General features: G+C 41.5%; 1 protein-coding gene across 1 annotated transcript in view; it reads right to left on the bottom strand.

The window, feature by feature from the left end:
* The window catches only part of PTPN18 (protein tyrosine phosphatase non-receptor type 18), a 50,554-nt gene extending 26,529 nt beyond the window's left edge, over positions 1-24,025 (bottom strand). The window contains exons 1-4 of the mRNA XM_087710716.1: positions 23,797-24,025; positions 4,058-4,166; positions 1,892-1,965; positions 478-573 (exon numbers count right to left, since the gene is read on the bottom strand). Coding sequence (XP_087566842.1) covers positions 478-573; positions 1,892-1,965; positions 4,058-4,166; positions 23,797-23,889 — 372 coding nt within the window. The 5' untranslated portion in view covers positions 23,890-24,025. The remainder of the gene's footprint in view (positions 1-477; positions 574-1,891; positions 1,966-4,057; positions 4,167-23,796) is intronic.
* Positions 24,026-24,258: the final 233 nt, after the last annotated feature.

Below are 24,258 nucleotides of genomic sequence, written 5' to 3'. Positions count from 1 at the left end.
GCCAGTCGACATTGGCTGGCTGATGGTATCTGGAGGAGGCCTAATCTGTGGGATCTAATTGGTCGAAGGGAGGTAATTGGCAGGAGGTGGATTTTTACCTGGATTCAAAACACAGCCTAGAGAGTAGCCCCTGCATGGCCCCATGGGAGTCTGACAACCAATCAGAATACATTTCTTACACAGGAACAGGAAACAGAGCGGTGGGACTAAACAGGTTATAAAAAGCCTAGCAAGCCCCTCCCTCAGCCCTTCTCTTCTTCTCCATCAACACTGAAGCATGTGATCCCCCTTTTCTGTTCAGGGCTCAAGCCATGTGGTCCTGTCCACCATTAAAACCATCTTTCCAAGCAGCCTCCATGTCTCCAGTGTCTTTTTCCCCACTTGGAGCTGAACCCAGAAGGGCATTTCTTTCATCAGTCCTTTCAGATTCTGCCTTGAGTTCAATCACTGCCTCTGTTATCCAGTGCTACAACTTACCTTCACTTTGTATTGCCAAATCATACGCCAGAAATCAAGCACTGTATGGGCAAGAGGCCCCTGAGTAGCGATGTAGCATCTCTTGTTGTCCACACCCTGTGAGGAGGACAAAATGGAAGACGTCAGCTGCCCTTTAGAATTTAGATTTTTTTTTTTCAAAAACTCCCTTTTGTCCTTTATTTTTTGGGGGTGGGGGGTGGAGTCATTTAATTATTACCATGCAAAGAGAGCCACATATTGTACATTGTTGCAAAAAATATGGAAATTGGTTTTTTTTTAAAGTGCTTTATTTCTGAAGAAGTAGAATCCTTGTGTAGATACCGCGTTTCACAGGGAAACACAAAAGTGTAACAGTGTTTTCAGAATGACAATCAGGCATTTTTTCGGGACGGTATGAAGAGTCACTGACATTTTCTGGTGCAGTAGTTTCTCATATTGAGTGGCAGTAGAGTACATTAGCATACCACAAGAGAGCTGCCAGTGTATCTTGAAAAATAAAAGCATAGGAGTAAGACTAAAATATCTTTTGGAAGACGCTGCATACATGTTGTGTCTCTGTGTGATATTGTGCTAGTCTTTCCTCTTCTCACTTGCCTCAAATGGAGGCCTTCAGGAAGTAGCTATGAATACTTTCCACAGGAAAGCCACAACGAAGCAATCATTATTAGAATAATTGCTGGTTAACTGACTGACCACCTGTGATAGGCTCTTTCTTTCCGGTCACAGACTGCACTGTAATCCCTGGTTCTTGCAGAAACACTGCTGAAGATGCTCTTCCCTATAGGAAATTAGCACCCACCCCTCTCCTAGAAAAATGAAATATTTTAGGAAATATTAAAAGGGCAGAATTTCCCCTAAAAGGGAGGCAGAAACTCATCCCTCTCATCTTTGCCAATGGGCCATTAAGACGTGGGCCGGTCTATTCTACATAACAAAGATCTGCCTCCTTCAGGCAGAGTCATAATAGGAATCCCAAAGCCCTTTCATTACATCATCACCCAGCAAGAGTCCACCAAGCTTGGGATTCAGAGTTGCCCCTGCCTGCATGGCCCCATGGAAGTCTGGCAACCAATCAGAATACAAGCTCAAATTCAAAAGAAGGCATAAAACCCAGGCACTCTCACCATCTCTTCCCTTTTTGCCCAGCATCTCAAGCCATGTGATCCTGTTCCTCAATAAACCTTCTTTCCAAGCAACTTCCATGAATCCAGTGTCTTTTTCCCCACTTGGAACTGAACCCAGAATGATATTTCTTCCAACACCCCAAATCAATTTTATAGGCTATAATAAGATCGAGCAACTTGTGCTTCCAGTTTTAATCTTGAATGACGAGATACCAGTTGCTCGGCTCTTAGAAGTCTGAGTAATTTTGCTTTAGGGATCTGCTATTTAACGGCTGTGGAAAATCTGTTACCTGAATGAAACTGGCATTGATGTAATCTGTTTGGCATTCTTCTAATAAATTCAAAACAACTCTGGTTTGGTCATCTGTAAGAGAAGCACAATTAGAACTTAGTATTCATGGAGAACACACAGGGACCGGGACAGCAGTGGAGAATAGAGGTCTGGGAATAGATGAAAAGGATGGCTTCTTTCCCAAGGTTTAAAATTATGGATCAGTTATGTTTATCTTCCATGAACTAGGCTCCTATCAATGTGTAGATGTCAACTGCCAGAATATCCAAGCCACATGGTTAATGCTGAGAACGTGGGGAGTTGGTCCATCCATGCACCCAGAAAGCACTCAGGTTGGAGAAGGCTACATTAATTGACACCATGCATTTTCAATGTAATGAAATGCACAGCTATAAGCATCTGAGAGTATGTGTATGGTAGTCATGAAACATGCACCAAGACATTATGACATAAACTTCACCTTTACAGACTTGATTCCTAGCAGTGGACATAAGAATGAAAGTTGCCGAGTTTGTCTTACGATGTTCCTGTGCAGCTATCATTTTTCTTCTCATATGGAAACCTATATTGTGGAAGTCTCCCTTCCTCCCCCCCACCCAAAAAAGTTGATGTGATGGCCACTGCTGAGTCATTTCAGCCATTCTTTTTTTAAAAGAAACAATATATTAAAATGGCTAGCGGTTCTAACACGCAATTGTGGCATCAAGGATGTTCCTGTGACAATTGCTTCTCGGGCCCGTGTAATATAATAGTTCAGAGGTATTGACTATATACAAAATAAATACGGGACCAAGAAATTCCAGTTAGCCTATGCTTAACATCAGAAATGATTTAAACTGTTAAAAGTTAGTTCAGTAAGAAGAAGCTAAGATCAATGTAGAATGTCATTAATTTCTTTATTTCTTTTTTCTCAATAGATTTTAGACTTGGTTAGTTAAAAATCCATACCGTGTACAGGTTCTGGGAAGTCGGGGGGGGGGGGGGAAGGAGGAGGGGGGTTGGGGGGGTGGAGGGAGGGAGGGGCACACAAAAAAAATGTACTTCAATGTCTTAATGATTGACAAATGATGAAATCTTTGTGTTTTTTTTTAAAAGAAATAAAATAAATATTTGGGAATAGTTCAGAGGTAACACTTGAACAGGGGAGCCATGGACATTCACTTTCAGCCAGCCCTCTCTCTCATTCCTATTTATGTCATAGACTTGTTATTGTGGGTGAAAACGTAAGTAGGGAATGTTATGTACATCACCTTGAATAGCTAGAGTAGTGTTTTTCAACCTTGGCAACATTAAGATGTGTGGACTTCAACTCCCAGAATTCCCTAACCAGCATGCTCCCAAGATTCTGGGAGTTGAAGTCCACCCATCTTAAAAGTTGTCAATTTGTCCCTGCTGTAGGCGAAAGCCACGTTACAAAATTACCAAATAGCTAATTAAATAAATAACAATTCCAATGAATTCCATGCTTGATTTCTTGATGGGCTAATATATGTATATTTGTCTTCTTTCTTTAGGTAGATACTTTTTTTTTTGAAAGAGATAGCAGATCCCCAGTATTCCAAGTAAAATAGCAAAGGGGTGATGAGAAATGCAAAAATATTAGAGAGGGGCAATATTTATTTTTTTGGCAGGATGGAGCACTCATAACCATTGCTTCCAGTGGCAAACCTTCTTTTGTATCTCTCCCCCCCCCACAAGTTATCAGTAGAATTTTAGATAACCATGCTACTACGCCTGATTATAGAGCTACGAAGCGCCTGATTGGGGGACCTGAGAGTTATACCATCCTGAAATGGACCCCAAATATTCAGCTGCAAAATCAGAGAAGAGAGCACTAGGTCATTCTTTTTCTGGAAAAGAGCAACTCTGTGACAGTCAAAATTGTCCCTGGGGTGGGGTGCTCCAAGCTGAAGAATAAGATAGACCAGCTAGAGTGATGACTGAAAAGGGCAGATTAGTCCTCTAGGCCAGTGGTCTCCAACCTTGGCAACTTTAAGACTTGTGGACTTCAACTCCCAGAGTTCCTCAGCCAGCAAAGCTGGCTGAGGAATTCTGGAAGTTGAAGTCCACAGGTCTTAAAGTTGCCAAGGTTGGAGACCACTGCTCTAGGCTATGGATGGCAAACTGTCCTTGGTAAGGGAGCACTCCTTTCTTGTTAACTCACAGGGTAGGATATCTTTGTAACGGTTCTTCTTGATATTCTCCTTGTTGCACCCAGCCTCGGTTGAAATGGCCTGCTGTTGCCGAAATGCTAACGTTCGGGCCTTGATTTCCTGGCAAGAGAGATTAATTTTCATTTTATTTATTGCATATCATTCTCTTCTGCTTTTTAAACTTAATATATAGCCTCCAAGGTGGAAGAAATAGAAGACTATTGGGGGAAAAAACCACACACACACACACACCCCTGGATAGTATAATGGTTAGAGTGCCATCTTTGATGCAGGAGACCAGGGTTCTGGCTGGTACCTACCTTACCATTAGGCATCCTTGGGCAAAGGCCCCTGAAGCTTCACCTGCCTACTTCAAAATATGAGACTGACACAAACTAGGAGCATCATGTCGGCTTGCACATTGTCCAGATTCAACAAAGTCCTCAACAGGTGTTGGGGGTGGGGGTGGGGAGGCAATCTGAGGCTATGTGAGCTACTGGAACAAACCATACATGACAAAACAAGAATTGGAACTGATGGAATCCTACTTCCACAGCAGAACCAGTGAGAGAGGATATATGAAACATATGAGGGACCTGTGGATGACAGAAGACCAGTAACCACACTGAGAAACAGCTAGTTACTTAACCCTTCAACTTAGTGAAGAACAAGCTGCTACCATAACTGAAGCTAGACTAACTACATATTACTTCCCATACTCAGAAAATACAATAGAAGATCCAGGAAGAAGTTGAAATGTCATTACCTTCCTCAACTCCTCAACTTACAACCATTTATTTAGGCAGTGTCCGAAGTTACAACGACACTGAAAAAAATGACTTATGATTGGTTTTTTACACTTACAACCATTGTAAGCATCCCCATTATTAGAATTCAGGCACTTGGCAACTGGCATGTATTTATGACTGTCACACTGTCCTGGGTCATGTGTAAACTTCCAACAAGCAAAATCAATGGGGGGATTAGGAATTTGCTTAACAACCACGTGATTCACTTAACAATGGTGGCAAAAAAGGTCATAACATAGGGCGAAACTCACTTAACAACTGCTTGGCTTAGCAATGGAAATTTTGGGCTCAGTTGTGGTCGTAAGTCAAGGACTTCCTCTACAGAGCACAGCCACTAATATCAGGCATACAATCATTTATAAACTAGCTACAATCTCGAGGTTGATTACCAAGGCTCAGCAGAGACGTACCATCAGACAGTATGCTAGAAGATGCTAATAGGGTCTTCACAGCAATCCCTACTAATACCGTAATACAAACTAATAACCTAATATACACTACAGCCACTGTAATCCTGGAGATGCTTGGCTATTCAATTTATTTATTTATTTAGCATATGGATTTCGTTTTTTGTTGCTATGTATTTTGAGAGCCAGGAAAGTCTACACAATAGTCTGGCTGCCATCTGTTGTGAGGGTAGCTCATTTAGTTTGCCTTGTTGCGCTATCCAGGATGCACCACAAGGAGGCTACATATCCCAGCTACACAATCAAAGCAGTACAACCCTACCGCCCCATCCCCCCGAAAATGAGGTTAGGGGCTAAGATCAAGGCAACATGGAGAGAGGCAACATGATGGTACTACATCAATAAGACTAAGAAACTGAAAAAAATACATGGGCCTGACTCTATTTGAAGCCCTAAACAAAGGCTCATGTCACTGGCTACCAGGCTATGGAGATACACTAGAGAAGTACAGGCCAAGAAGATTAATTCCATGATTTCCAAAGAATCTTCCAATGTGTATTCACAATTGCAATGCCACAACATAGTAACAGCATAGCCCCCAAGAGCAGAAACTGAATAACATTGGAAGAACCTATGTAAAAAGAGAAGACATGTAACACCAGTGCAAAGTGGTTGCAGGATCTGAGAGCAGATCACAAGAGAGCGAATCTCCTAGAACAGGAACCAGTTATCATCACAGAAGGAGACATCCAACATGAAGAGATGGGCAGCACACAGTCCAGACATGATCCACACCTGCTGGCAAAAGAAACCAACAGCAGTGCATAAATGTCTAACAGCACAAATGGACTAGCTGCTAGCAGTAGACACTCACCAGTCTGACCAATCCAAGGAAGAACTATGCTGACCACAAAAGACCACCACAGAGGAACAGTACCACCCAATAATAGGCCTCCCAACAACATGGAAAGTCCTATCAGGTATTACAGTGAATGAGCTACAGGACTATGTGGGCAGTACATGAGCACCATTCATATGGGCATTGGAAACAACCCCAGAGGCTGAAAACACCAGGTGCTTATGGTCTACAGAGACTAATCTGAGCACAGCCTGTATTGGCCACAAGAAAACCTGTGACTCAATGGCATACTCATGGATCTGTGAATGCCTGGTGCTATACAATAGGATACTAAGGACCTTCCTCTAGAATTCAATGGGACTGTAGAAGACAACCCTAGAAGTTAACTCAAGGCACCCCCACACAAGTGGCCGTCAAGGCGATGCACTGTCTCTGCTACTGTTCTGCATAGGCTTGAAGCCCCTCAGCCAGATAATCATTGGATATGGATACAAGTCCAAGGGTTGAAGTTGAACTACCATCAGCATCTCCTCTACATGGATGGCATCAAGTTGTATGCAAAGAACAAATAAGATATCGACTCGCTGATCCACCTGACATGGATCTACAGTGAGGCCATCAGGATATCATTCAGGCTAGGGAAGTGTAGCCGGATTGTAGTCAAGAAAGGAAAAATAATTAAGACTGATGGGATGGAACTACTAGAGAATCACATAGCATACAGACAAGTTAGAAATACCTTGTTATCCTATAATCACATGGAAACCATGATGAGGAGGCAAGGAAGAGAGCAACATCCATCAAAGGATCAGACATGTCATGTAGAGTGATGCTCAAGTGTAGAACAAGATCCACGCCATCAACATACATTAGATACATTGCCGGTACAGTGAGATGACCAAAGAAGGACATAGAAACTTCTGATTTGAAGATCTGGAAGCGTCTCACAATGTATAGAGGTTTTCACCCCAAGACCAACACCCAGAGATTGTACACCAGAAGGAAAGAAGGTGGTCAGAATATGGTGAGTATCAAAGCCACCATCATAAGTGAAACCCAGAGAATCCAGGAGTACATCAGTAAGATGGCATATGGAATATGAGCTGCTGAGGAAGCAGCAGATGTGGGAGAAAGATCAAGCAGAGGAAGTGCCATGGCAAGACAAGACCCTTCATGGGATGAACCATTGACACATAGCTGAGATGGAAAACACTAGGAAATCCTACCTACGGCTGAAAGGGGCTGGCTGGACTAGAAGACAGCACTGAGGCACTGATTATATCAGCATAAGAACAGGCACTAAGCATCAATTTCATAGAAACAGCACAGGACCCAAGATGCAGATATGCAGAGAGGCCTTAGAGAAAGTCCAACACATACTGGTAGAGTGTAACATGCAGGCAGGAACATCATACCTTGAATGGCACAACCATCTAGCTGGTATTGCGTACAGGAACTTCCGCACAAAATATGGTTTAGACCAGTGATGGCGAACTTTTTTCTTATGGCGTGACATAATTGTGTGCGTGCGCGTGCCCACTCAATCTCCCCACTCACCTGTGCATGCGTGTGTGACACACACACACACACGGCGCATGTGTGCACGACTCCTCCCCAGGCTCCAGAGGCTTTCCTGAAGCCTGGGGAAGGCGAAAACGGCCTCACCCAGCCCCCCGAAATCCCCCTGGAAGCCAGAAATGGATCGTTTCCGAACTTCCATTTGGGCCGTTTTTCGCCCTCCCCAGCCTCCGGAGGTTTTCCTGAAGACTGGGGAAGATGAAAACAGCCTCCACTGGCCTTCCAGAAGGGTGAAAAATCAACTGATGGCTGGTGTGCCACCAAATATGGCTCCAAGTGCCCTCTGTGGCACACGTGCCATAGGTTCATCATCACAGGGTTAGGCCTTCCTAAGGCTAGATGGGAGATCCCACAAAAGGCCATAGACTAGAGAATAAGAAAGCTAAGATCCTGCTGGCTGAACCGGCTGAATCCCACCTCTGACTGGCTCTCAGATTGGATCAGTATATACATTTTATGCATTCTCTTTTAAAGCATGTCTTACACATACTTAACCTTGCAAGAATCTGCTTTTTTGCTGCTTTTTTCTCTTAATCTCTCCTTATATGTCTTAATTGCTTACATTTTTTTTATAAAGCTATACTGATACAATAGAAGACTAGCATTTATTTTTTCAAAAGGTTTCCATAAAACAAACAACTGCATTGCATCAGAAAGTTTAAACATGCTTGGGATAAACACATGTACATCTTTCAAAAATTTTAAAAAAACATGAAATAAGATAATTAAACATAATAAATACATAAATTAAAAACAAAACAAAAAACCTGAAAGGGAAGACTCAATGGATCAGTAGGTCTTTTTCTGCCATACAGTTTTTAATGTTTCTCTCTTTCTACAAGTAAGGCAGACATACTCACTCCAAACTGCAATGGCATCTTACTCTTATTTAATGCATCTTTTCTGTGTTAAAGGGGGGGACATTTTTGTGAAACAACAAAGAACTTTCCTCCATGTTACCCCGACTCAAATATGTCCTAACAGCATCTTTTTTGTGCTGTGTCTTCAGGACAGAGGTGGGTTCCTATCAGTTCGCACCTATTCGGTAGAACCGGTTCGTAAAATCTACCGAACCGGTTAGAAGAGGTTCCACCAGTGGACCCGGAAATCAGGCCACACCTAGAGAAGAGGTTCCAAAAATTTTTGAAACCAACCATTGCCACACAAACACACAGACAGACAGACAGACTGACACACACACAGAAAGAGAAAGAAAGGAAGAAATAAATAAATAAAAAAAGAAAAAAGAAAGAAAAAGAGTGAGAGAGAGATGAAAGAAAAAAAGAAAAAAGGGACAGAGAGACAAAAGGAAGGAAAGAGAGAGAGAGAGAGAGAGAGAGGGTTAGGGGTTAGGGGTTAGGGGTTAGGGGTGCAAGGGTCTTGTAACTTGACAGCTTTAAGACTTGCGTGCTTCAAATGCCAGAGTTTCTGAGCCAACATTTTGGTTGCTAAGCAAGAGCATTCTTAAGTGAGTTTCACCACATTTTACAAGTTGGCCACTCCCACTCAGTCACATGGCCGGCAAGCCACTCCCACCTGGTCACATGGCCAGCAAGCCACTCCCACCAGGTCACATGGCTGGCAAGCCACTCCCACAAAGGAGGCCACACCCACAGAGTAGGTTCCAAAAAATTTTGAAACCCACCACTGCTTCAGGACCTTGTTCTTGTGTCATGGTCGAGAAAATGAGCAATTTGGGGATAGTATTTCTTGTACCTATTTATTCACTTCACAATCAATAGCAAGTTGTTCTACAGGAATATCAATTATCTGGTAAGCTAGGATTCATGTCATACAATAAGTCAAACCCAAAGTAGATGTTAAATTTTGAAGGAGAAATAATATTTTATTTTCATGAGAATTTTCCTTCTACCTTAAGTACAAACGCAAAAATATTCTTCATTTTGATGGAAGTTAATAGTTAAATTGCTTAGCAGTCCACTTTCATTTTTTTTTAAAAAAATATATAAATTGCATTTGTCGGTGTACTGTATTATAACTGTGCTATAATACCTCAGGCAGCCACTAGACTAGAGCAGTGTTTCCCAAAGTGTGGTACGCATACCCCCAGGGGTACGGGAAGAGTTTGGTGGGGGTACGCGTTGCACCGGAGTCCTGAAATACATCTTGCCTTTTCCAACTTCATATTTATGCGAAGTTGCTTTTTCTGCATTTGTAGACATTAAGTTGAAAAAAAAGAACAGACTATTGGATGTGGAACCGCATCTCAAATTAAAATTAACAACCAGGGAACCAAATTATGATGAGCTGTCATCTCAACATAAACAATTTCATCCTTCTCATTGAATCAAATAAATGTTCTTTATAATATAACTTTTGTTTATTTTGCGTATGTACCAAAAAAAAAAATATATATATATATTTTGATTTTTATTAAAGCATATGTTTTTTTTGAGGGGTACTCAGCGTTACGAAAATTATAGGAGGGGTACACATATGTCAAAAGTTTGGGAAACACTGGACTAGAGTAACAAAGCAATATAGAAAAGTCTGATTCATTGCTGCCACCTAATGGTCATTCAATATATAGATTGTCTAGCGCATGAAAAGCTTGTATGTGCTGTAAATAGACTATGTTTCCTTCACGTAATGCGAAGGTCAGCAATGTGTACATGAAAAACTTGTTTTGCTGCCTCTTTAAGCTGCTAATGTTCACGACAGATTGATTATTATCATCAGCATCAGCATCATTAGCATTAGAGTTTAGCTTGTTTCCGCTACGTGGTGTAAACTGAGTGACCAAAAAACCATATTATCATTTATCATGCTATGGAAATGAAGCTATCGCTCTAACCTATAACATGTTTATTTTAGAATAGTATTTTACATAAACAAATCTATTATGGTTCATTAAGCTTTTTGTGTGGCTTGTCAAGCGTTGCTAAAGTTCAAGTCCCAGCAGCCTTAGGAAACACGAGAGATTCTGCGATTTGTAGTTCAGAAATAATTGAAATGACACACAAGGTGGCTTGTCTTCTACTTTTCTAGATCGATACTTGCCCTGCCTTCCATTAGCACCCATACTCTATTTCAACCAGTCCCTAAGATCAGCTGGCTTGAGATATTTTGCTGTTTTAGGTAAAAGGTAAGATGGTGCTTCCCGTTACATATTTGGAAACTGACATGAGTAGCTTTCAGACCTTTCTTGCAGGCGATTCATATCTATGGGCAAAATGCTAGTTTTGAAGGTGAAATCCTGACAGTGGGGCCCGTACAACTCCATCCTAGTGCTAGTCGTTACTTTTAAAGCCCTACATGGTTTAGGACCTGGCTACCTGAGAAACCGCCTCCTGCCACTTACCTCCCAACGACCAACAAGATCGCACAGGTTGGGCCTCCTCCGAGTGCCGTAGACCAGGCAATGCCGGCTGGCGGCTCCCCGGGGGAGAGCCTTCTCTGTAGCTGCGCCAGCCCTGTGAAACGATCTACCCATAGAGATCCGGACCCTTACCACTCTCCCGGCCTTCTGCAAAGCCACCAAGACCTGGCTGTTCCGGCAGGCCTGGGGCTGTTGATCAATATCCAGCCCCACATAGATGGAATGGATGGTGTGGAATTTTAATAATTGTATCTTTTATTTTAAATTTTATATATTTTTTTTATTTGCCTGTAAGCCGCCCAGAGTCCCAAGGGAGTGGACGGCATACAAATTTTATTAAACTAAACTAAACTAATCCTCCAATATTTCACAGCTGATTTCCACCCTTGCTGTCCGAGGTGGATGCCGTCCTTTTGCCAAATTGTCCTGCTTCCTGTTCATTATATCTTTCTCTGAATAGGATATTTGGTTCCCTGAGTTGTTTACCTCAGTGCCAACTGAGACAAAATGGTTGAGCAAGCAAAACCAAAGAGAAATAATGACCATGGCAGTAAAAATAAATAAATTATCCTTCAAGCCCAGCTAGTCTCCTTGTCGGTCTCCAGAAATATGGGGTGGAGTGAGAGCAGGGGCAGAGGACAAAATGAACATTGCAATGCAAATATTGCTACTTATATAACTTATCTTTGACGTTGTGACATAAGTATAAAATGGTGGAGCTTGCAACACGCATATTACATCATTTTGGCTTCATTGTGGCTCAGTATGTCTATAAATAGATCCAGATACATTTTTTTGCACAATATAAAAGTGTTTGTGACTTCCTTCTTCTGAGATGGGTGGTGTGTTTTTGTTTTTGTTTACTTCTAAATAACTAGTAGAAGAATAAAAAATGAGATAGGCAAGGAGGAAGATGGGGAAAGAAGTACTTATTTTTTACCTCCAGATAACTAGCAGAATAGAATGATGAGATAGGCAAGGAGGAAGCTACTTCCAGATAACTAGCAGAAGAATAGAATGATGAAATAGTTCACAGGGATGGTTATGAGACTATGATTGAAGCAAAAGCTCTATGCATACGTTAATTTCTATATAAATGAACAATATACCCAAAATCATTGATAATAATGTAAGTCTTTCCTAGGCTCTGCCATTTAAGTATTTCTGATTAAACAGGTTTATCCTTTGTTTTGGTCATTGACCAATTGAAGATCTTTTCAGAATGGGTACTTGCAACCTCCCGTTATTATTGTTCTTGTCACTTGCCATTTGAAACTTTATCACTTTACCCATTTGCAGAACTGAAGAGTCTAGTATAGAACAGTGTTTCTCAGCCTTAATAACTTTAAGAAGGGTAAACTTGTCAGGTGTGAAAGACCAGGTCCATATGTTAAGGTCCAATTAAACTGATTTTATTGCTGAACAGTCTATGCACAGGAATCTTCTCAATTAAAGGTTACCACTATTCAGCAGGTTCTGACCAATTATGGAGAATCGGTAGCGGAAATTATGAGTAGTTTGGAGAACTGGTAAATACCACCTCCGACTGGCCTCACCCTCATCTATTCTCTGCCTCCCGAGTCCCAGCTGATTGGGAGGGAATGGAGATTTTGCAGTTACCTTCCTCTGGAGTAGGGAGGAAATGGAGATTTTACAGTATCCTTCCCCTGCCATGCCCACAGAACCGGTAGTAAAAAAGTTTGAATCTGGTTAGCACCTGCTTGGAATTAGATAAGGATACATGGAATTCAAGAGGGATTGGACTTCTTGTAGAGGTTCTAGGCTGATCCTTTTTTAAATTCTGTCGCCAGGTTTTGCCATTCCTTCCTATAGGCCTTCAACTCTCAGAATTCTCCAGCCAGCCATTTTAAGGTTGCTGTAGTTGAGAAACATTGGTTATAGAACCAGTGAAATACAGTGCTCCAGTACACCTACAGTAGCTTTCCAGGCCATTTCTCCAGCTGATTGTAATTGTGCGGTAGTCAAATCCCTATCCCTAGTTATGAAATATCTTGGTCTCCTATAATACTGACTATATGTTTAGACCAGAAAAGCTTCATTCAGCCCTTCTGGGAAATCATGTTCTTACTTTGATATTTCCTTCTCGGGAACTGGTTGAGCTGCTTAATAGTTTCTCACATCCCCACCCAAGGTTGCTCCAGGTAGGATTTTTTTTAATTTTAAAGATAATGCAGATATTCCGTTGAGCTAAGCTGAGACTACATATAGGAATTAGCAGTGTAAGAAGTTAGCACGCACCCCTCTCCTAGGAAAATGAGATATTTTAGGAAATACTAAAAGGGCAGAATATTTTCCCTAAAAGGGAGGCAGAAACTCACCCCCCCACCCCACACATTTGTCAATGGGCCATTAAAGCCTGGGCCAGTCTATTGTACATAACAAAGATCTACCCCCTTCAGGCAGAGCCATAGGAGGAATTGCCCAAAGCCCCTTCATTACATCATCACCCAGCAAAGCTCAACCAAGCCTCGGACACAGACAACCTACAAAGTTACCCCTGCATGGCCCCATGGGAGTCTGACAACCAATCAGAATACAAGCTCAAATTCAAAAGCCCAGAGAGGGCATAAAACCCAGGCATTCTCAGCATCACTTCCCTTTTTTTTGCCCAGGACCTCAAACCATGTGATCCATCCTGTCCACCATTAAACCATCTTTCCAAGCAATCTCCATATTTCCAGTGTCTTTCTTCCCATTTGGAACTGAACCCAGATGGACATTTCTTCCAACAGCAGAGAGTCTGAAAATGACATTTATGATCATTGGGCAAAGTGTAGCATTCAGAAATAAATCTCACTTGTGGAACAGATTTCATGGATTCTCTGAGAAAAGGACAGGTCACAGAATCCTTCAGGATTGTAAAGTTTGTGTATTTTGAGATCATGGAGCTTAAAAAAATTCCCAAAGCCTATCTGATTTACCTTACTGCCAATGAAAAATGTCATCATTAGCATATTTCAGAATCTATCAAAACAGCTTATATCCTTGGAAGGGCTCCCTAATGTTTTATCAAAATCCTTTTCAGTGTAATTGGAATCTACTCTGCCTTGTATAGTAAAAGGATATAAATCTTCTTTCTCATCTACATGAGATTCTTTAAAACATTTTGAACTGGCTGTTTTATCTTTTCAAACTAATCAATACCGCTGATTAATTGCCTCAGCCACTATCGTGGCAATGCTTCTTTTGTCATTTTGATAAACGTCTCCAATCCTGCCAGAGAGCTTTGAAGCACCACCATCATGTTATCCATCTCCATTCTAAGGTCTTTCCGTTCAGGCATCTGGTTTGATTTCATCTGCAGTTCTCAGATTCCTTGTTCAAATCATTATTTCATCTAATACAGTGCTTGGGTCAAAACTTGGTGGTACTCCATTTGTCACCTCCCTGTAGATGGTAGAAGAGTAGAGCAGGACTTAATATGGGTCTCACCCTCTAACTATGGGGATGAGAAAAGTTGGGTTCTAAGTGAGATCCAAAAACCTTTCCTATGGTTTTAGTGCAGTCTTCCTCCTTGTATAACCCTGTTAAGAGGAATCTGTGGGTTAAGCATGAGATAGCAAGGGATAGTAGCGTTTTAGCAGTTTTCACCCAATGTTTTTTATTGATTTTGTTTTGTCTATCTACCTCTCTGCATTGAAATCAGTAAAGGAGAAAATGCATAAACCAACCTCAGAACAGAATGGGGTTATGGGCTTACAGTGCGGCTTTAGAGAAACAGTGTCGCTTTCTATACAATGGGTACAAAGTCCTCCAGCTAGCAGAACTGGAAGTTAGGACTGTGCTCTTGAATAGGAGTTTTCAAATAACTTCAGTCTGCAGAACCTGTTAGTTAAAGCAAAGTTCCCCATGCAGCAAAGTTCTAGCACTAAACAACTGATTGTGCTTAAGGTTCCACAAAAAACAGTTCGAAAAGCCTAAAAAATGCAGGCTGCCCACTTAAAGCATGAGGAAAGGCATTAGGCAATGAACATTTAATTCATGGGCCTGCTTTGTTTTGCAGAATGTGCTAGGAAAGGGAAAATCCAAATTACACCAGTGAACTGTTGTTTATATATTTTTTCTTTTGCTTTTGTGTTTCCTTCCCTAAATATGCACATTGTTTGCACCCGAGAGCTTTTTCTATGACATTTTGAATTCGACTCAGGTTCCCAGGTACAGATTATTGTTTTAGCTTAATCAACAGATGATATCATAGTGGAGCCCTGTGCTGACTAGCCTGGATGTGCCTCTAAGACATCACCTGAGTTTCCTTTGTGGCCTTTGTTTCTCTCTTTGCCCAGCCAGAGCTGAGCAATGGCAGGTGAGGGAGAAACAGTCCATGACTTTTATTTATACCCTCTCTTGGTCTGGATAGAGAGACAGCAAAAGACTGATAAACAGATATGGCAGAATGTCCCTTTTTTTTCACCTGTATCTGGATGGTTGGTTCTTGGCAGAATACATTTAGTTAACCCGTCCTGTATAAAACTGTTTCTGGGCACAGAGAGATTTTAGGATGCAGAATTACAATTTTATCACTATCTGTCGGCCTTCTGTCAAAACTATCCCATCTTCAGGACCACCTAGGATGCTTCCATAAAACACTTTTTGCTGATTTATCCATTCCCTTTCCTATTTTATTCCTATGAACTTTACTTTAAAGCCATGCCCAATTTTCTTTTCTGCTCTTGTTTATTAGATTTGTATCCTGTTTTTTTTTTTTTTTTTTTTAGGAGATGGGTTACAATTCAAGGCAATGTACTTCTCTTTGTATTTTCCCCACAACCGCCCTGAGAAGTGGAGAAGTAGGCTGAATTATAAGGACTGGCCCAAAGTCATCCAGCTGGTTTCTGTGCCTCTGCTAAGATTAGAATTTATAATCTCCTGTTTTCTAGTCCAACACTTTTACCTCTAGGTCAGTCTGGCTCATGTTGCCCATGAAAGCCTATTTGACAAGAATGTATACTTTTCCAGCAAAGGTTTTAGACTTCACACCAAAACCTTTCCTCGTGTTAGGTTGCTCCTCAACTATCCTTGAATCTGGAGAAAAACATATTTACATGTCATTTCTTGCCTTTATTCCCAGTTAGCATGGTCAACTGGATTTCCTCCAAGATGACAAAGCTGAACATACATCAAGGTTCCTTTGGACAGATTAAGAAGAAAAATCTTACTTTCTATGCCGGAGCAACCAAGGATGACAGTTAATGCGTTCGTTGGGGTTGAGATAAAGACAACATCTTGGGAGAGAAAAAGTGTTGCCCTGGTCTGTTTATGCCATGGTTTATTTATTTATTTATTAGACTTATATACCGCTTCGTAGGGCTTTCAGCCCTCTCTAAGCGGTTTACAATTTTTTTAGCAAATTGTTTAGCAATTTTTAGCAAATTGAGTCAGCAACTTGCCCCCACAGTCCGGGTCCTCATTTCACCCACCTCGGAAGGATGGAAGGCTGAGTTGACCTTGAGCCGGTGAGATTTGAACCGCTGAACTGCAGATCACAGTCAGCTAAAGTGGCCTGCAGTACTGCACCCTAACCACTGCGCCACCTCGGTTACATGCAAGAGCAGAAATTTTCTAAGACAAAGGCCTCTGCTTGTTGATTAAATCCTGCAAAAGGCATGGACCTTGTGGAAATTTAGTATATTCTTTCCAGGAGGGACTTTAAAAAAAAAAAAGAGAAAGAGGAACAATAGTAAATACTGTTGTCTCATTTCTACTCTGTTGGTCAGCCTTTGTAATAATAAAATAGTAAGTACTGTCTGCGTATTGAAAGGTTGTTTTTTTGGGGGGGGGGTCAGTTTTGGATAAAAACAAATAGCTCAGATATACCTGGAATTCAGCGTGCTAGTATCTGGTAGTAAATTAGTCTCTGATTTGGAACAAAAGTATTTACCTTGGAAGTAAATCTATTCAAAAGTAGCATGTTACTTCAAGGTAAATAAGAATCTTTTTCTTAGGCAAGTTTGAACCCCATTTCAGAAATCAACCAATTCCTTGTTTATAACCTCTGTGGAAGCCAACTGTGCATCCCTTTGGTGCAAAGAGACACAGATGGTTCGTGGTTTTTATTCCTTTGTTGTTTTTAGTGGTCTAAGCTATCCAGAGTTCTATGGAAATGGGCAAACTTTAAAATTAATAAAAACAAAAAGGGACATTGCAGACATCATTTGAACTAATTTTTTCATGCTCTGTGCCTTCCAGACATCTTGGACTAAAACTTCTTTCATCCTCACTCTGAAAGTTGGTGAAAGCTGGATTTAAATACTTGATGAACCTTTATAGAAATTGGCTCCAGGTCTCTCATTTTCTGGGCTTTTACTGGCCATTCACAGGACAACGTGACCAGCATTTGAAAAGGTTCATATGTATTCCAAGGGCTCTTTGGAAAGTCTTCAGGAAGAGAATTGGGTTATATAACAATGAGGAGGAGCTAATTTCTTGGAGAACAATCATTGTGAGAAACCTCATGTGGCCAGGCAGTGGAGGCTCAAACATGCTGCAGCTTGTAGAAATCTCAGCAGCTAGCAGGGAAACTGGGCTGCTTTGATATCACTTTCAGTCTCTGCCTTGGTGGAATAGGAAGCCTAAATTGACCATATGCAGGGTGGAGGAACATAGACTTAAAAAGGAACTATATATTAAAGCATGTCTTTGTTTCTTTGTTAAAGCTATATATTGCCTTGTTCTTCGTTTACAGAGAGCGTGGCACGACATAACCGCGGTAGACTAAAGCGCGCCGACAACACCGCGGCGCTAAAACCGCAATGTCAAAAGCGCGCCCACAACAGCGCGGCCACAACAGCGCGCCGACAGAAGCGCGATTTAACTTAAGGTAAGGTTTAGGGTTAGGTTTTGGGTTAGGTTTAGGGTAAGGTTTAGGGTAGGTTTAGGGTAGGTTTAGCGTTAGGTTTAGGGTTAGGTTTAGGGTTATTTTTAGGGTTATGTTACAGCGCGCTTCTGTCAGCGTGCTGTTGTCGGCGCGCTGTTGTCGCGCGGTTTTGATGGTGCGGTTTTGTCACCGCGCTTTAGTCACACGCGCTTTAGTCTACCACGGTTTTGTGGTGGAACCTACAGAGAGATAACTCAAACATACAAACTCAAAACGTATAACAACATACATTTTATTCTTGATGAATATATTTTATTCTCCTCATGTAAACTGAGAGCATACGCACCAAAGACAAATTCCTTATGTGTCAGGGGTGGGTTTCTCACCCCGTTCCAACTGGTTCGGTTGGAACGAGGCCGGCGGCGTCCTCGCGCACGCACGCGGCGTCCTCCTGGAGGATCACGCAGGTGCTGTATGCGTTCTGCGCATGCGTAGAAGCGCAGAATTCGTAAAAACCGGGTAAGGAGCGGGCACGGGTGTGTGTGCGGGCGCGGGGGGGGGGGGCTTCGCCGTTCCCGGAAGTTACTTACTTCCGGGTTCGGCGACCAACCGGATCGCAGGGACCGGTGCGAACCGGTCGAAACCCACCCCTGTTATGTGTCCAATCATACTTGGCCAATAAAGAATTCTATTCCTATTCCTATTCCTATTCCTATTCCTATTCCTATTCCTATTCCTATTCCTATTCCTATTCCTATTCCTATTCCTATTCCTATTCTATTCTTATTCCATTCTCCAAACATTGATTATATTCTCTGTGGAATATTAGTTCAAAGACAAGGACTTTTCTGCCCTATTATGCCAATTTGATGTAGTGGTTAAGGTGCTGGCTTAGAAACAGGAAACTGTGAGTTCTAATCTTGCCTTAGGCACGAAAGCCAGCTAGATGACTTTGGGCCAGTCATTCTTTCTCAGCCCAACTCATTTCACAGAATGGTGGTTACGAAGAAAATAGGAGGAGGAATATTAAGTGTAGTTGCTGCCTTGAGTTATTTACAGAGTAATAATTGAAGTTGGATAAAAATCTAATCAATAAATACATATAAATTTTCAATACATACAGTTTCTGTTTCCTCTGCCTCTAAGCTAAAAGTGAAATAGAAATATGCACACAGACATATTTCTGTTTCACTATCTAATTTGTGTGTGTGGGGGGGTGTATGTACATGGGTGCGTACATGAAAGCCTGTGGGAAAATATTTTCATTTCCTCTTTCTGTTTAAATCAGTAGGTTATTTAATTAGGTCTATTAACCTTGAAGTCAAGATTTCTAGTATGTGAACTAGGTTTTCACAATCTATCCTTCCCCAACATGGTACTTTAAGGTAGGATCAGAGGTGGGTTTCTGCGCATGTGCAGAACATGAAAAGATTAGTAAAAGAAAAACGGCAATGGCAGCAGTGACTGGGGAACCAGTCGGGGGCATGGTCAGCCTGCCGTCCTTACAAGTTTGGCGACCCAGTCCCAATTTCCACTACCAGTTCTCCTGAACCGGTGCGAACTGGTAGAAGCCCACCTCTGGGTAGCAATAGCAATAGCAATAGCAATAGCAGTAGACTTATATACCGCTTCATAGGCCTTTCAGGCCTCTCTAAGCGGTTTACAGAGAGTCAGCATATTGCCCCCAACAATCTGGGTCCTCATTTTACCCACCTCGGAAGGATGGAAGGCTGAGTCAACCCTGAGCCGGTGAGATTTGAACCGCTGACCTGCTGATCTAGCAGTAGCCTGCAGTGCTGCATTTAACCACTGCGCCACCTTGGCTCTGTAGGTAGGATGCATTTGAATACAATTCCCAGAATTCTGAGCCAGCAAAGAAAGAATTATGCCCTGAATTTTCCCTTATTTGTTATTATTAAGTGAAGATGGACCAGGGAATATGGGGGAGAGGAAAAGGAATACTACTTTCTCTTCCTGTATAATTTAATACTATATCAGGTTAGATTTAGTGCATTTCTCTTTGCCTATCTTTTTCCAAGCTAAGATCCTTCAAACGTTGCAATCTGTCCTCTTTGAAATGCTACTCTAGCCCTTTCATAATTTTAGTTGCTCATTTCTGTACCTTCTCCAGTTCTGCAATCCTACAATTATACATTAAGTGGGAATAGTCATTTTTATTATTAATTCTTCTTTCAATAGTGACTACTGAAGTGCTTTACTATGGTAGCCAGTGTGCTTATAGGAGGAAATTAGGAGGAACTGAGTGTTCCTAAATGTTACTTACAGTACAGATACAAAATAAGCCCTTTGAGTCTGAAACACCTCTGCTCATCTGCTTCCTAGCAGGATGTAATTACATTATGCAAAGCAACCCTTTCCCAAATGATTTAATCCAGGACCATGTTTGCAAATGTACTCATTTTTAAAAAATCCAGTACATGCTGTGTGGCTGCTGACCAGACAGGTTGAATGACATCTTAAACCTGAATTTAAATGGAATGTATCCATGTTATCAGTTAGGGCAGGGTTAGTCAACCTTTTTATACCTACTTTCCACTTTTGTATCTCTGTTAGTAGTAAAATTTTCTATATGCCCACCGATTCCACAATAATTGTGATTTATAAAGTAGGGAAGTAACTTTACTTTATAAAATTTATAAAGCAGAGTTACAGCAAACCCCTACCGCCCACCATGAAAGCTGGAATGCCCACTAGTGGGTGGTAGGAACCAGGTTGACTACCACTGAGTTAAGGCTTTCTTTGTGAACCCTTTATAATAGTGCTTTTTGTTTACTCAGTTCAAGACCAACAAGTCTTTGAGGCATGTAGAAATATAATATCAACTCGTCAGAGGGCTGGCAATCATACTCAGTTTAAATACTCAGTTTATATAGGGTATTTTGAATTTGCAGAATGGATCAGTAAGGATGTCTTACACAGAACGGAAAACTATCACTACTTCTTAAAATATAGTTGGCACTGCAAGGACCAAAATATGACTCATAAGATATAGAGGGTTCCTGCATGTAGCCCTTTATGGTCAAACATAGCTGGCTGTATTTTCCCATCTCTCCAAGTGAGCTAAGGAATCTAATGAGTCTTTCTAGTCAGTTCACCCATAAAGTGACCAATTTCAGCATATCTTGGCACATGATGTGCGGTAGCCAATTGGGATGCTGGAGGGCTTAGAAGGACTCATAATTTCAGTTGTCTAGCTGAACATGGAAAAGTCCTGCTGGCTTTGTGTGCCAGAAACTTAGTCTCAAAGAAAAAAAACTGTATTCAGATTTATAGACTATAATCTACTCTTCATTTTACAGCTATTGATTTCTAACAAATTGTCCCTCACAATTCTAAAGAAAGCATTCTATTTTTTGAGGGGGGGGGGAATTGCAGAGAGAGGCAATGCAATCCAGTGCATTCCTTTTAAAGTTCCATAAATATGATTCTAATGGAAGAGAATATTTGGAGCTCAGGGTTGAATTGTGGGGTCCTTGATGCCCACTGAGCTCGGTTGTTTTCTTGCAGACGTTTCATTACCAAACTAGGAAGCATCCATTAGGTAGCACTGATGATGTTTGTAATGAAACATCTGTGAGAAAACAAACAAGCTCAGAGAGCACGAAGGACCCCACACAAATATGATTCCACAGCCCCTCCCTCTGAATCATTCCTTTCTCATTTTTTGAAATTATTGGTGTTTCTTTGGATGGAAATTTGAAGCAGAAATGCAAAGTCCTGCTCAATAATGCATCAGGGCACCATGACTACATTTTAAAATAAGTGGTTACATACAACATCTAGAGAGGAAGAAGTTCCAACCATAATGTCTAAAACGAGTGTGTCAGTGGCTGAGAACAAATCTAAAATTGCATCAGGGCACTATTACTACATTTTAAAATAAGTGGTTACATACAACATCTAGAGAGGAAGAAGTTCCAACCATAATGTCCAAAATGAGTGTGTCAGTGGCTGAGAACAAATCTAAAATTGCTGGTTTCTAGCATCCCCTTCTTAGTGCCTATGCCTGCAGTTAAATCAGTCCTCCAAATTTAAAATAACAGAACTTCGGATCAAACACCTCATCTATTTGTTATTCTACAAACTGGCTAGCAACTTCTATTGTAGCATCGGTACTTTTGCCAGACTTTAAGGTTATTTGCAGAAGGTTTAAAAGTCAAATGGGCTCCAGAATTTTACCAATAGTAAAATCTATTGACAAAGCAGGAGTCAAAGCAATACATTATAATTCAGTACTATCTTGCAAAGGACAGAGAGGAATAGAAAGATGGCTTGTGTCCTACAGAAATTAGGACAGAAATGATTGAATAGCAATAGCAGTTAGACTTATATACCGCTTCATAGGGCTTTCAGCCCACTCTAAGCGGTTTACAGAGTCAGCATATTGCCCCCACAGTCTGGGTCCTCATTTTACCCACCTCGGAAGGATGGAAGGCTGAGTCAACCTTTGAGCCGGTGAGATTTGAACAGCCGAACTGCAAAACTGCAGTCAGCTGAAGTAGCCTGCAGCGCTGCATTTAACCACTGTGCCACCTCGGCTCTTTAAATAAAATGAATGAATGAATAAATGAACTACAAATATCCTGGTTCACAGCTTCTTATGCGCTCATATAAATTTCACTCTAGAGTAGTATTTCTTAAAGTGTGGTCCGAGAACTACTGTGGATTCCCCAAGACCCTTTCAGGGGTCCACAAAATCAAAAATTATTTGCCTTACATTGAAGAGATTTGCAAATATTTAAAACAATGCCGCTCTTTGGATTGTTATTTTTATTTAAAAGAGGATAGGGTTTTCCATGAAATGTATATACTGACATTTATGTTAGCATCCAATGGACTTAATATCATTATTTTTACATAATTCAATAAATATTCTACGAATGCATTGACCTTCATTTTAATACACTAAATATCAATAAATATAACCCATACAAACAAAAGCTCTTTTCGGGTTCTGGAGCAAAATGTTTAAGAAACACTGCTCTAGCATAGGCTCACCCCTTCCTCATAACACCAAATACACTGTAATTTATGAGAAATTCCTGCCACATCTGATTGTTGGTTTACTTTGACGGCAAATGAAACATTGCTTTCTACTAATGTCATTAAAAAAAAACTTTTAGCAACTGTTCTCCTTGATACTAGGTTGTATGAAGCCGGGCTGTATCAACCGAGCTTGATACAGTCCGGTTACTTCACAGTTCTTAAAAGAGAGATAGGGGCAAACATATCCCAGTTGCTAAATCATTAAACACATATATGGGCTCTCTCCAAGAGCTGCAACAGACTGGCCTTCTCTCTTGACATTCATCACCTGGCCACTTAACCTCAAGAATAATTATTGGCCAGTTGTAGAGGGATCATCTTTCCTTTTCCATTAGCTTTGGCAAAAGGACCCGACAGTCTTCGCAAGATAGACATCAGGCTAGAGTTCACACAAGAGCACATCAATACAATAAAGCGTGCACTGAAACATGAGCAAAAAGACATTTTTCAGCTGACCAGTTCCACAGAAGCATTTACCAGGTGAGTTGCGCACCCACCACCATTCTGTTTTCTTTCCTATTTGGGGGTGGGGGGAAGGCAAGCATACATTTTGTAGGTCAGTCAAAAACCCAACATGTGCGTCTTTCTTGGAACAGAAGCACAGAGCCAGGAGCAGCTGTTGAATTTCTGTTCGCTGGGTACCTAATCAGAGCACTAGAAAACTGGGAGAAAGAGAGACAAAAGTGAACAAATAGCTTTGCTGCTGCTTTGCTTCTCACAAAGAGAAACTGTTGGCTGTAGAAAAAAAAAAGAGGGAAATAGGTACTGACAGAGACAGCACAGGGTAGAATGAAGTTACTTCACAGCTTCCCTTAGGCCCCGCTCTTCATTTCCAGAGAAATAGATCTCACTCACCTGGAATTCCTCAGCCAGCTGCCCTTTCTCCTGCCCCGCCTTAGCTTCCACCTGGGCTAGAAAGCCCTTTAGGTATTCTTTACAGCGACTCATCCCTCTGCTTAAGAAGAGGGAACAGGGGGGCAGCGTTGGAGCTGAAGGTTCTGAAACGCTAAGAGGAAGTTGACATCCTTGCACCACGCCTCCAGATTGTGGCTAGTGGGATGGGCCCAGAAGACCTGCCTGGCTCTCTGCCTCCTCTTGGGAAAGGGATGGTAGCTTTTCTGCACACTGGGAACAGGGCGTGAACACTGAGCACCTGAGAAGCACAGGTCAACCAGCAATGTTCTTTGTGTACAGTCTCCAGATTTACAGCACATATAGTAGCATCTATTTACTGCACAGATAGTAGCATCCTTGATTGTCAGTTTCCTGTGTGGTATCTGGGGGAAGACTGTGCTCCCCCTAACAAGTTCCTTACTG

This window comes from Thamnophis sirtalis, unplaced genomic scaffold, assembly GCF_051295495.1.
Source record: "Thamnophis sirtalis isolate CommonGarterSnake01/CBP01778 unplaced genomic scaffold, rThaSir2_p1.2 scaffold_3, whole genome shotgun sequence".
Classification (NCBI taxonomy): Eukaryota; Metazoa; Chordata; class Lepidosauria; order Squamata; family Natricidae; genus Thamnophis; species Thamnophis sirtalis.
This window is presented reverse-complemented; position numbering and strand designations above follow the sequence as displayed.